Raw genomic sequence first — 14648 nt, 5'->3', positions numbered from 1 at the left:
CAGCATTGGCCTAACTCTGATCCCACTGATGTCAATGGGAATTTTAACATAGATTTGATGGGAGCAGAGGTAGGCCAGCACTGAGTGCTTTCAAAAATCCCACCCTCAGATTAAGCTCTGTGAGTCAGAGACTGTTTTTTGTTTGTTGCAGTTCACACATTGTACAGCATTGCATGTACTTATAGCACTCATAATATGGCATTGATCAGGAGCACCCAACTTGATAGAGACCATTCACATGCTAGGTTGGGAAAAAAGGACTGTGGTTACTGCAGCTCCTTGTGTCACCGGGAGTCTCAATGAGCGTGTCGACTGGTTGAGTTTGGCTACTGGAATAGTACTTCAGCCATGTTGTTAGAGATCAGGGCTTTCTCAGGTGCTGTTGCCTGCTGGTTGACTTGTCTGTGTTTCACAACACAAACCAGTGTTGCAAAATCTTGAGCTATCTGGTAAGATCAGCTGCCTTTATGTACACATACACAGTAGCTGGTTTTACAGGATCTGTGCTGTGTACTTAAGATCAGAATCTGGCCCTGAAAAGAAAAGAAGAATAGGCTTTTATTCATGGTAGGAGACTTTCTCCTGAGAAAATTACTTTGTGAGCTATGGTAGCAAATTCTTTTAGAGAGAAGTACTAATACATAGGGCCATGTCACAGGATGTACCAACCCCACACCAGGCAAAAAGAGGTAAAGAGCAGCTTTGGGCTCAGGCAGCCTCACCCCACCTTTGCACCTGCAAGGTATGCCAATCTTGGGGGAGAAGCCCAGCCCTGAGAGATGGACAGACCTCTCCCCACTAGCCCTGAGGAAGGAGCGCTGCAGAGGACACAGCTAGCAGTGGCTTCCTGTGAAAGCTGCACTGTAGTCCTGAGGATGCTGAGTCAGGTACTGCTTTCCAGGGATCTCCTGAAAGGAGGGAGGCCAGGGCACATTGGACTATTTTTGTGTTCTGTCTTTCTTTTGTAAATGTTCCTCTGGGAGCTAGGGAAGAAGGTGTAGAGGCAGGCTGCCATAGGAAGAAGCCCAGGGACAGAAAAGGAGGTTGGAACATGTAGACTTTAGCCATGTGCTACGGGGCCCTGGCTGGAGGGAGGGATTGGGTTTCCTATAAGGCCTGGGGAAGGCTCCAGACAAGGGTCATAAGGCCTAGTGGGCCTGGATGTGGTGTTGGAGCTTGAAACAAGGCTGCCAGACTGTTATCAGACTGGACCCTGGCATATGCTGAAAGGGGTGAGACATGACAGTGAGGGCCAAGTCACAAGAGAGAGAGGGCCAACAGCAGACCTGAACAGTGGGTCAGCAAATCGAGGGTGAGGAAAATCCTAATAACGCCACATCCAGCCACAAGGCAGCAAACAGACTGGTGAGTCACTTTGTCATGGGTCGGATTGCGCCGCTCTTGCTCTCATGGAGTACGACCTTACTCCTTAAGTACGTCCATGCATTTCAGTGGGACTGTTTATGGAGTACGGTACTACTCAGTGTCAGTAATGACGGCACGGTCTGGCCCATAAACACTAAAGGAACTCATCGCTGCATTTTACTCCTTTCTCAAGGAGTCCAACAGCCCATGTAAGAAGGATGGCCCAATGGTTAGAGTGGTAGTCTGGGACTCAGGAGGCCCCGGTTCAATTCACTGCTCCATAAGACTTCCTAGGTGACCTGGGGTAAGTCACTTAGGCCATATCTATATTACAGACCTCTGTTGGCATAGTTATGTTGGTTGTGGGCCTGAAGAGGTATGAATCCCTGACCAACAGAGCTGTGCTGGCAAAAAGCCTCCAGTGTAGATGTAGATGGCAAAACTGCACTTTTACCGATATAGCTTGTTTCACTCAGGAGTATATGGAATAAGCTATGCTGGTAGAAGTGCAGCTTTTGTGTTACAAGCTGTGTCCGCAGGAGATGTCCTTTGCTGGTATAGTAAACTGGGAAAGCACTCCTAGTGTTAGACATGGCCCTAGCCTCATTTTGCTTCAGTTCCCTGTCTGTTAAATGGGGCTAATAGGACTTTCAGCCCTGTTGTGAGGGTAAATGCACCGAAAAGGAGGTGAGGCGTTCAGATACTATGGTAATGGGATTGTGTAAGTGCCTAGGATGGATGGATGGAAGGAAGTGCTTACTGAATTTGGGGCCTCACTGACGGATGGTGATCAAGTGCAAAGCCCACAATCTTGTTGATTCGTGTTTTTATATTTTGTTTTTATTCAGCATTTTTTGCCCTTTCTCTGGGATCCAGCAGCTGAAACAGCAAAACCTTGCCCCACAGCTGTTGCAGCTGAGCCTCGTGTTTAAAATGGCAACACCACTAAATGTTTGCAACCTGGTTTTATAACAGTGTTTCAGCAGCCAGCTGCCTTAGGAAAGCAAAAACAATAGGTAAAGCAAGAAATACAAATAAAGGAGAGGCTGTAAAACGCATCAAATAGCCTGGATACCCCACAACCTACTGGGCAAGAAATCTGTTTAAATTTAGTAACTTTAAAAAAAAAATAGAAACAAAAAAGGACATCTAAATAAACACACTTGCCCCCCTCACCCACATACATTAATTGGACCTTTTGTTAGTGAGGCGCTTCCATGGATTTTATTTTTACTCTGCTAAATAGGCCAGATATTCCCAGAAAAGTAGTAATGATATGTGGGAAGACTCCCAAAGGCAAATCCTTCTTCACCATCGTGGCAGGTTGTGTGGCAGCTGCAGGTACTGCTATGTTGCTTTAGGACTTGGGGAAGGGGCGAGGAGCTGTAACAGGTATGCATCCCATGCGTTGCACAGAGCCCTGTTTAGCAGACACACCCTCCGTGGCAAGTAGTATGCTTCGGCATGAATAGCCAATCACAGTGAGGTATGGGGAGAATCATAAGGCAGTCGTATTCCTATCTATCCCTTGCTGCTCCTTCCCCCCGCCTTCCCCATGCCAAGCCCAGATGCTTGGGCTGGGCAATAGAGGGGGGATTTGGCTTTTCATGGACTTGTTGAAAGCAGCCCAGCCCTCCTGAATTTGAAAAATAGAACAAATATTATTACCACTAGGATTGTTTTATCGATGAACATCACTGTGTAGGGTAATAAGTCATTGCCACTGCTGCTGATCTATAATTCAATATGGATGCACCAAGTGCTGTTCAAACTATGGAATAAGGCATGGCTCCTGCCCTGGAGGTGTTACAATCTAACCCTGACACGTCTTGACCCAGAAAAACAGATCAGGTGAGTGAGTAGCCAAAGCATAAATGTTTCCAAAGAATGTTTTTAAAGTGACTTATTAATTTAAATCCTATTAGTGGCCTAAGTCTCATTGGAAACTAAGTGTCTGTCACTTTTGAAAATAGGACTTAGGCTGCTAAATCACGTAAGTGCTTTTGAAAGTTTTACTCTGCCAAAAGGATCTGTGTAAGAAGTGAGTTTGCAGAGGGAGAGAGACCGCACTTAGTTTAAGACGATTGCCTAAGGCATGGGGGACAGCATGAAAGAAGATCTGCTGGGCTCCAGACACTGAAGCATGAGGACATTGCCTATGTCTGGCCTGAACTCATGTATCCATGTGGCATACACCTCTCAGGTGTAGAAGCTGACATTTGGACCTGAATGTACTATCTTGGATTGAGCTCTGATTTATTGGTGGGGGAATACCAGCTAAGTTCTAGTGGCATCTGTGGGGGGCTCATCCTTGCAGCAAAGGTTAGAATTATTGTTAAAGACCAGACTAGCTCGGGTAGAGCAGAGTGTCTGCCATGACACACAGTTGTGGAATTTCAGAAAGGCCCCTATGGGGTCAGGGACCTACCATGTTGGGTAATTTTGTTCTATATATACAGTGGCTGCTCACTCACCACTTAGTGTTCGTTAAATGCATAAGTGACAGTGGAGCAATGGCACTTATACCAAATGTTATAATGGCTACCTTATGTTTAAAGACAAGGACTAGGATGAGACCATGAAATGTGTTTTAATTTGTCACCAGAGACTGGATCTGAAGCTGGGTCTCCAGGGACATTTGTAGAAAGGAAAGAGAATTGTAAATGCTTTTTCATCTTCTGAGAGAAAAACTACTGTCTTCAGAAAACCACAACTGGAGTAGACTCTCCAGTGTTGTCTGCAAATCTTGGAAGAAAAAAAGGGGGGAATTCAAAAGATCTATTAAGTGTTTCAACCTTAACCCTAAGAGGAGGCTGTGGTTCTGTCTTGCACAATATTTTATAATTCTGATGATACTCAAGGGCATGATCTTAAGTGCCAGCCCTCTGCATTTTGATAAGTCAAGCCCACAATTTCAACTAGACGACTTAATTCTCTCAGAAAACATATTTTAGGCTATTGAAACGTTGTCAGTCCTGTTGGTGGGCGTGTTTGTAACAGGTGCTTTGAACTTTTCACTGTCTGAAAATTGGATATTACAAATATGTCCATTAACTTTCAATGGAACTTAGGTTCCTAAATTACTTAGATGCTTTTGAAAATTTTACCCAGAGTCAATATTGCAAATCTTATTCAATACAAGCTTCTAAGGATCTATAAATTTGAGCATCAAATCCTTCAAGGTTAGTAGATCGACTCTCACTTCTCTAGATTGTCCTTTCCTTTATATTCTCATTGTCCCTCTTCTTTAACACAAAGAATAATCTTATTAAAGTATTGTAGGAAGTCCTATTAATCAACTCCTGTGATTTTCTGGAACTGTTCATTTGCATTAACAAATTTATGCCTGACAGTAGTCCAGTGAGTGGAAGCTAGTGGAGATAAAATAATAGATATATGCAAATATAAATACTTTATACAGCCATCAATTTTAAGGCCAGAAGGGATCATTATGAAGATCTAGTGTGACTTCTTGCATAACATAGGCTATAGAACAGGGGTGGGCAAACTACGGCCCGGGCGCCGCATCTGGCCCTTGAGCGCCCGCTGGGGAGCAGGGTCAGGGGCTTGCCCCACTCTACTTGGCTCCCGGAAGCAGCAGCATGTCCCCCCTCCAGCTCCTATGTGTAGGGGCAGCCAGGGGGCTTCACACCCTGCCCCCGTCCCAAGCGCCTGTCGACAGGGCATCATGTAGAGACGCCTGGCTGCGCCTCCACGTAGGAGCTGGAGGGGGGACATATTGCTGCTTCTGGGAGCTGCTTGAGGTAAGCACTGCGCAGAGTCTGCACCCCTGATCCCTTCCTGCACCCCAACCCCTTGCCCTTGCCCTGATCCCGGTCCCAGCCCGGAGCACCCTCCTGCATCCCCAGCCCCTCATCCTCAGTCACACCCCAGAGCCCACACCCCCAGCTGGAGCCCTCACTTCCCCCCGCCCGCCCCCCCATCCCAACCCCTTTCCCTAGCCTGGAGCTCCCTCCCGCACCCTGAATTCCTCATTTCTGGCCCCATCCCAGAGCCCGCACCCCCAGCCAGAGCCTGCACCCCAACCCCCAATTTTGTGAGCATTCATGGCCCCCCATACAATTTCCATACCCAGATGTGGCCCTCAGGCCAAAAAGTTTGCCCACCCCTGCTATAGAACCTCAGGCCCATAACTTCCATTAACAATTATCTTTGAGAATTCATGGATGACAGAATAGGCCCCAGAGGACTGGAGAAGGCCAAACATTGTTCCCCTTTTTAAAGATAGGTACTAAGAGGACCCTGGGGATTCTAGACCAGTCAGTCTGTCTTCAGTACCTGGAAGAATACTGGAACAAATTATTAAGCAATCAGTTTGTAAGCACCTAGAGGATAATAGGGTTATAAGGAATAGTGAGCATGGATTTCTCAAGAACAAACATACCAAACCAACCTAATTTCCTTCATTCACAGAGTTACTGGCCTAATGGATGGGGCGAAGCAGGAGACATGGCATATCTTGATTTTTTTTTTTTTTTTTTAGTAAACTTTTTGACACAGTCCCATTAGGGATGTAAATATCATGTTAAAAGTTAACCATTTAAACTATTAAAATTATATTGTTTAGCCGGTTAACCGAAGTTGCTCTGGTCGGTTGGGGTCAGTGGGCTGACCAGTGCCGGGGGCGGGGGGGGGGGGGGGCTGGGGTTGGTGGGCCGGCATGGGATGGCCAGGACTGGGGTCCCTCCAGCCAGTGCGGGGTTAACAGTTAAGCCTGGTTAACAGTAAGCCTAATGCTTACTGGTTAACCAGTTAGGGATGTAAAAGGTTAAGTCCCATAAAATATTCTGATAAGCAAACTAGGGAAATGTGGTTCTTGATGAAATTATGAGAAAATGGATGCAAAAATGGTTGAAAGATTACTGGTATATATCAATATATCAATATATCAGTAGTTATCAATGATTCTGACAATCTGGGAAGGCATATCTAGCAAGGTCCTGCAGGGTCAGGCCTATGTCTGGTAGTATTCAATGTTTTCATTAATGACTTGGATAATCGAGTGGAAAGTGTACTTATAGAATTTGCAGGTGACATCATACTGGGAGGGTAGCAAGCACTTTGGAGGACAGGATTAGAATTCCAAACAACATTGACAAATTAGAAAATTGATCTGAAATCAACAAGATGAAATTCAGTGAAGAGAAGTTCAAAGTACTTCACTTGGGAAGGAAGAACCAAATGCACAACCACTCCGTGGGGAAGAACTGGCTAGGTGATAGTACTGCTGAAAAGGACCTGGGGATTCTAGTGGATCACAGATTGAATGTGTGTCAACAATGTCAGGCAGTTGTGAAAAAGGCTAATATTCTGGGACGAATTAATAGAAATGTATGTAAGACATGGGAGGTAATTGTTCTGTTCTGCTCATCACTGGTGAGGCCTCAGCTAGAGTACTGTGCCCAATTCTGGGCGCCATGCTTTAGGAAATATGTGGACAAATTGGAGAGAATCCAGAGAACACCAACAAAATTGACAAAAAAGTTTTAGAAAACCTGACCTCTGAGGAAAATTTAAAAAAAAACTGGGCATGTTTAGTCTTGAGAAAAGAAGACTGAGGTGGCACCTGATAACTCTTCAAATATGTTAAGGGCTCTTATAAATAGGACTGTGATCAATTGTTCTCCGTGTCTGCTGAAGGAAGGACAAGAAGGGCTTAATCTGCAGCAAGGGAGATTTAGGTTAGATTTTTGGAAAAATTTTCTAAATGTAAGTGTAGTTAAACTCTGGAACAGGCTTCCAAGGGATGTTGTGGAATCCCCATCATTGGAAGTTTCTAGAGAACAGGTTTGACCTGTCAGGGATGGCTTCAGTTTACTTGGTCTTGCCTCAGTACAGGGGGCTGGACTTGATGACCTCTCAAGGTCCCTTTCAGCCCTACATTTGTATGAGTCTATTGGAGCTAGAGTATATTATTTAGAAAAATATCTGGTGTTGATTTAAAGCTTTCAGGGGATGGAAAATCCACCACATCCCTAGGCAAGTGGTTCCAATGTGCGCTGTTAAAAGGTTGTCCTTAATTTCTAGTCTGAATTTGTCTAGTTTCAGCTTCCAATCATCTCGTTATTTCTTTTTCTGCTAGATTAAAAAGCCATCTAGTATAAGAAATCTATTTCCCCATGTAGGTATTTATAGCTTGTGATCAAGTCATCTCTTAACCCTCTCTTGGACAAATGAAATGGACTGAGCTTCTTAAGTCTGTCACTGTAAGGCAGGTTTTCGAGTAATCAAATCATTTTTGTGCTCTATTCTGAACCCTTTCCCATTTTTCAATGTTGTATATAGATGGAATATCCCTTTTCTACTCTTACTTGATAATCCTCTGCTTATGCATCCAAGAATTGTGTTAATCCTTTTAACTACAGCATCACACTGGATGTTCATGTTCAGTTGGTTATCAGCAATTACTCCTAGGTCCTTTTCACTGTCACTGCATTCCAAGATACAGTTCGTGATCCACATTCTTTGTTCCTAGATGTATGACCTTGCAGTTGGCTGTATTAAAATACATGTTGTTCAAAAAAGCCCACCTTATCAAGTGATCCAGATCTGTCTCTATAACTGACCTGTCCCCATCATTATTACCACTCCAGTGATTTTTGTGTCATCTGGAAATTTGCACCAGCAATGATTTTCTTTTAGATCATTGAAAAAAGGCTTTGAATAGCACTGGAACAAAAACAAGATGTGACTTGAAACACCCCACTGGATAATGATGCTTGATTTTCCATTTACAGCTACCTTTTGAGAAAAATCAGTTAACCAATTCTTAATCCATTTCATATGGCCACGTTGATCAATATTTTGAATGTTACTTTTAAAAAAGGCATGGCACTTTTTTTTTTTTTTTTTGGTGAATCCCAGTTTGGTTAAAAATATGGAGCCTGATCCAGTTCTCACTGAAGTCACTGAGTTTTATCACTGACTTCAGTAGGAGCAAGAATTAGACCAATGTCTCCTTAAAAAAAATAAAAAAAAATCTGTGTGGCTGTGTGAAGTATATTTTGCAGTTTCATGTTCTAAAGGACAACTGGTAGGAAAAGAAACTAGAACAAATAAATACAGCATTACAGTAATATTAACAGCACAAAGTTGTTTTATGACTCCCTGAAGGCTATTATGGCCAGTTGAAATCAGGAGCAGCTCCACTAAACAGTTCAGATGGATCTACATTATTCAAGGACAAGAGAGACTTCTTTGACAAATGGCTGCAGCACTTTACTGAGCTATTCAACAATCTCTTGCATCTATGGGTTGACACTAGATGGAAAGTAACCCAACAACTCATATATGAAGAAATATACCAGTAATCTACCATTTAAGAAGTGCAAAAAGCTATCAAACAAGTGATGTCAGGTAAATCACCAAGCAAAGACAGCATACAATAAACTTGCAGGACCCAAAATTGTCAACTATGTGTACAAAATTAGGGATATCTGGGAAACTAAGAAAAATCCTCAGGATTTCAAAGGTGAAATTGTAGTTACACTACAAAAATAAAGGTATAAAATCTGACTGTGGCAACTACAGGAGCATCTCCTTACTATCTGCAGGTGATAAAATCCTTGCTTGTATTTTACTTTGCTTGTAGAAACAGTAGCAGAGAAACATCTACATGATACCCAATGTGGATTTAAATTAGGTCAGAGATTTTCATTGAGAGAAAGATTCAGGAAAAATGCATTGAACAAAACCTGGAACTGTGTGTTGAATCCTTGATCTAAAAAATAGTATTGACACTGAGCAGAAATGGCCTCTGGAAAACTTTAGGACAGTTTGGCTGCCCCACCAGATTCGTTAACAACACACATTAACTCTATGACGACCTGACTGGTCAAGTGCTCTCAGATGGTGACTGCTCTCTAAACCATTTCCCATATATAATGGGGTGAAACAAGACTGTGTGCTGTCACTGATCCTCATTGGTCTTTTCTTTGCAGCTATTCTTAAGTGCGCAACCGATAATATTCAGAAGATCATCTAAATAAAGTTAAAACAGTTTAGACTCACCATCAGCCTGGAAAAAGTCCTCTTTCAACTAGCCCTGTCAACCACTACCACCGCCCAAACATCACTTTCTATGGTACAAAATTAACAATGTTAATCACTTTACGTTCCTTGGCAGTACCATCTCCAGGGGCAGTTTCCTGCATCAAAATTATCAAACAGAATATGAAAGGCAAGCCAGGTTTTTTGGAAGACTTCATCATAGGATACTCAACTGGCACACCATCAAACTGTCAACAAAACTGATTATATAAGTTCAGCAATGGTAGCCTTCCCTTTATACAGGTGTAAAACATAGACAATTTACTGCAAACACATGAAGCAACTTGAAAAATGTCCCGTGTTGCTGTTACCACTGGGAAGACAAAATGATAAATATTTACACATTTGAAAGAAACAGAAACAACCAGTTTTGAGGCAGTGATTATCAAATCTCAGCATAGATGGACAGGTCATTTTATCAGAATGGGTGGTGGTAGACTCCCCCAAAAAATCCTCTATGGTGAGCTGAAACTCAGAAAGTACAGGAAGGGCAATCAACATAAACACTTTATAAGACACCCTTAAGCAGAGTCTCCACTCATGTGACCTAAATATTGACAACTTCAAAGACACAGCCAAGGACAGACATGAATGGAGAGCAACTATCAATAAACATTGCAGACACTTAGAGTGAGACAGACCTGACATACTGATTTGGAAAAAAAAAAAAAAAAAGGGCCAACAGTCAAGCCAAGTCTTCAGTGGGAGCCTACAAATTCCTATGTCATATCTGTTTGCGAACTTGCTCCTCACAGATCAGACTATATAGCCACAAGAGAACACATGAGATGCTGTGATGTCATCACTGGGTACAACAGACAGCCATACTATTCTGCAGCAATGCTTTTAGTGAACAGAGCGCTTAGTGGAATCTTTTATATATAGTATGTTTAAAAAAAAATGGAGTCAAATGTTCATCAAAACTGCTGAGCCAGTTTAAAGAAAAAAACACAAGACCATTAGTTCCTGTTTTAAGAAGAAAGTAAGGATTTGGTAACTGGAACACAGTTCTTTCTGTAAAGATGAGGAATTCGATACAGATCTTCTCAGCTTTTGATATCTATGATGAACACTGTGGAAATTGTCCAAAACAGCACTCACTAGAAACATCAGAGGACTAGTTTCAGGGACTGAGTTTGTGTGTCAACTCAGAATTGCACTTAAATATGGTCAAATGTGTGTTTCTGGATACTACAAAGGTGAGCCGAGATGGCAATCAGTTTTCGGTATTTATTCTTTTATAAGACAATATCTCTGGTTATTTGGGTGTATTTAGGAGGATATTTTTTCAGAGGCCCAAAGTGGGGTCAGGTTTCTAGCTCCCAGTAGCTTTCTATAGGATTTGGGTATTTAACTGCCCTTTGTGCCTTTGAAAATTTCCTCCTCTGTTCTTGTATTAGTTACTTGGGTGTAGGAGATCCTACAATACACTAGTGAAAGGGGATCCACTAAAGCTCTTCTCCTTCTGGTGGAAGAAATCAGTACATGCTTCAATTCTTAGAGTGAAAGCCATTCCAGCAAATTATCAGAAGTTAGCCTGCCTTGCTTACCAAAAATATTTGCCTCATTTTGCTAGTAATAAAAGCAGGTTTATTTGAGCAAAAACAATTTTTGCAGAATGGCAGACTGGGGTGGGAGGGGGACGGACTTAGGCTTTATAGTAAGACCCAACCCCAAATAAAAAACACAATTTTCTTCCTCTTGCAATTTTCTCCATCCCATCCTGTGGACCTGCCTTTTTCAGTTTTTTGGTCCCAGACACCGTTATGTGCTAAAGTTGTTTCCCAAATGTCCATCCAGCTGGGTAGCCATCCAGGACAGTTGAACTAAAGTACTGGTCCCATTACCCTTAGTAATCTCTGTAGTGAAGTGCACTTCAATAGCAAAGAACTTGTTGCAGTTCCCCCTTGCCACTAAGTATTAGTAAGACCCATAATAATAAGACCCAATAAGTAAGTATTAGTTTCTATTTTTACACAAGCAATACATTAAACATACTTCTGTGTTATCTTTTTCTGCTCCACTGCTTCTAATTAGGAGGCCTGTACATTGACCTGCAATGAACACAAATGTTAAATTGGGGCTAATGGGAAATGAGTCTGGACTTGAGTTATAGTGATCATAAAATGTGATGAGATCTGGCACTTGGTTTAGTAATGCCAAAGAGTTGTGTATCCTGTAATCTAATGACTTCGTATCATAGTGTATTGCATAAGGCACTAACATTTTATGTAGACTTAAAAGAAAAAAAGTTTGATTGTAACATTAGAGGGACAGGAACCACAGTTTATGGCTATTTGTTAAGGTAACAACAAAACTGTGAGCACGCGTCTTGTGACTTGTGCACTGCTATGACCAAGCTAGAGTCATTTTTCATTGTCTTAAATTTGTATCTCTCTAACTTGTGAAATTACAATGTTCAAGTGTCCTATACAGGCAAATGACCTTGCTTTTATTAATTTGCTACATTTATGATATTGCTTAAGACTAACATAACAAGGAGTCTGGTGGCACCTTAAAGACTAACCGATTTATTTGGGTATAAGCTTTCGTGGGTAAAACACCACTTCTTCAGATGCATGGAGTGAAAATTAACTCCAACCATAGTTTGTTCTGTTGATACTCTGCTTCTGTTGAGGTCTGTATATTAGCAAGTTCCAGATAAAAGTTAAATGAGTAAGTAAAAGGATATGTTGTTGTACTTAATGTTATAAGAATAAGTATTAAATTTGTTATTCTCTGTAATTGTTGCATTCATCCATAGAAGCATTGTGCCTTGCAGCCTTATGACTTGACTTCATTGAAGATCTGTTATATATAGCATACATTATGTGGACCTTTGGAGATATGCTTTAGCAATGGAACATCCCATCAAAATACTGGTAGCTTTCTTAGAAACTGTTGGTATGCAAGGGTAGGTGAGTGAGGAATATGATCCCAGATGCCAGAAAGATTGCAGATTCAGTTCTCTCTCTGTCAGATTACACTAACACATTGAAGGCAACTGACTTACTAAGAGGAGAAAATTTCATCTCCCGAGTATGTTTGTTGTCAGAGAGCCTTTCAGGTAGGGGAGAAACATGCATGAAGGACAACATTAAGTATGATGGGTGCTTTCTGTGTTTTTAAGGTAAGCTTTTATGGATTAAATCTGTCATAGAACCAAATAGATCAATTGCATCTCTTTGGGATTCCTAGTACTCAAAAACTCCTTGCTCTCCAAGGTTTTCTACCTGCTTTTGTAAGGATATTGGTTTTCAGGAGATGGTGAATTAGCTATCTCTTAGACATTTTTACTTCTCTACTTGATCTAGCAGCCGTTGCTCTGTTCTGTTCCTTTGACTATTGTTCAACATGACTGGCCTGATCTAAAGCCCATCAAAGTAATCAGACTCCCACCCGCTTGAATAGGGTTTGGATCAAGCCTTTTGTTTCCTTGACAATACTGTACTACACTTTTTTTTTTAATGTCTTGTCAGTACTATTTGAATTCTCCAATTTATCCATCTTATTGTGGAGCTCTTTAATCACATCAAGTAAAGATGTCTCAGGTTTACCCTTCCCTTATATTATGACGGCCATTGACTGAGAAGTGGGGGATAGCGGAGTACATGTCCTGTTATGGGCTGTAGTTTGCAAAATAAACCACAATCGGTTTCTCCTTTTTGTTTCAGGCATATGTTTTTCCCCTCAATTTTTAGTCTGCATGTTCTTCCATCACTTCAGCTGATAAACAGTATTATCAGGAAGTGATGAGGCAAGCAAGGATTTGATTTCTGCCAATTCTGGGGGAATTTTTTTTTAATGGGCATATACAACCGATATCACAATGATGGATCTAATGAATGTGTATACAAAAATGTATTGTCCATCATTGTGATACCTTTAATTGTGTGTGTGTGTGTGTGTGTGTGTGTGTGAGAGAGAGAGAGAGATATGTAGGTAGATCTCTACATATATAAAAATTGATGTTTAGTGAAAATCTAGTAATAGGGACTGGTGAGGTTTTTGTTATGTTTTTCTGGCAGCTATAACAAGTGGCCACGTGATTCACTGGAATTAAGACAGGGGAGCTCTTGCAGGAACAGAGAGATTTTACAGGCTGTTAATGCAGGTGAGGGGTATTAGCTGGTAAACATTAGCAGGGGTTTCTCTGCATTTTGTGTGAGTGATTGGAGCCTAGCTTTCTAGGCCTGAGTTTCAAAAGAGCAGAGCCACCCACAGCTCCCAGCCTTCAATTAGAGTTGCAAGTGATTAGCACCTCTGAAAACCAATCTCTACTGTTTTTCTCCCATTGGTGATAAGCTCTGTCTCCAGTATATGTTTTTTATATTTTCATATCTGCTCTGTGTGGTCAGACATATTTCCTTCTTAGACGCTTGCTGAACATTGTCCTTACAGTATTTTTCAAGAATATTTATTGTAAGTAAGCAAGCACAGGGCTATGATTGTATTGTATATGGTTTAATAGAATGCTGAATGTCCTCTTTAAATAAAAGCCATAAGCCATTGTCAAAACAGTTCTCATTCCATTTTCTTGCAAGCCCGCGCTTGACTCTGTCAATTTTGCCAGAAACGTGGTCACAGTTTTTTCATTCTTTTGTGTGTTCTCTGTTTCAATGTTACTGTTCCAAATTGTAGCAATGATGGAAAATTCCTTTCAGTTGTGACTCTGAGGGCATGTCTACACTACCTGCCGGATTGGCGGGCAGCGATCGATCCAGCGGGGATCAATTTATCGTGTCTAGTCTAGACATGATAAATCGACCCCTGAGCGCACTCCTGTTGACTCCTGTACTTCAGCTCCGCGAGAGGCGCAGGCGGAGTCGACGGGGGAGCAGCAGCAGTTGACTCACTGCGGTGAAGACACCATGGTAAGTTGATCTAAGTAGGTCGACTTCAGCTATGTTATTCACGTAGCTGAAGTTTCGTAACTCAGATCGATTTCTCCCTGCCCCCCTCACCCCACTGTAGACCAGGGCTAATATTCATTCATCCTTGCCTCTAGTTTTGTTGCCTTAAAGAGATGTTTTCAGATTGACACACAATTGATTCCAATTGCAGCTGGTTAAAATGAAGGTTAATTTACATAAAACACAGAGGCAATTTCATGTGACATTAATATTTTTCTGACTCTGGGCATCAACTTAATTATTATTTTAATATAACTTCTGAAAAACTTATAATTCTACTACTAAATGTACTTTATTTAA

At 41.7% G+C, this 14648-nt stretch overlaps 1 protein-coding gene across 2 annotated transcripts in view; it reads left to right on the top strand.

Annotated features, from left to right (window-relative positions):
* Positions 1–14648, top strand: part of MNAT1 (MNAT1 component of CDK activating kinase) — a 198300-nt gene that overhangs the window by 151216 nt on the left and 32436 nt on the right. Inside the window, exon 8 of one of the 2 annotated variants that reach the window (XM_084629982.1) lies at positions 14239–14309. The exons of the other annotated variant lie outside the window; for it this stretch is intronic. Within the exon in view, the coding sequence (XP_084486108.1) occupies positions 14239–14299 (61 nt within the window). The 3' untranslated portion in view covers positions 14300–14309. The remainder of the gene's footprint in view (positions 1–14238; positions 14310–14648) is intronic. 2 annotated transcript variants of the gene reach the window in all.

This window comes from Lepidochelys olivacea, assembly GCF_965140295.1.
Source record: "Lepidochelys olivacea isolate rLepOli2 genome assembly, chromosome: 6".
In the NCBI taxonomy this organism is placed as follows: Eukaryota; Metazoa; Chordata; order Testudines; family Cheloniidae; genus Lepidochelys; species Lepidochelys olivacea.
This window is presented reverse-complemented; position numbering and strand designations above follow the sequence as displayed.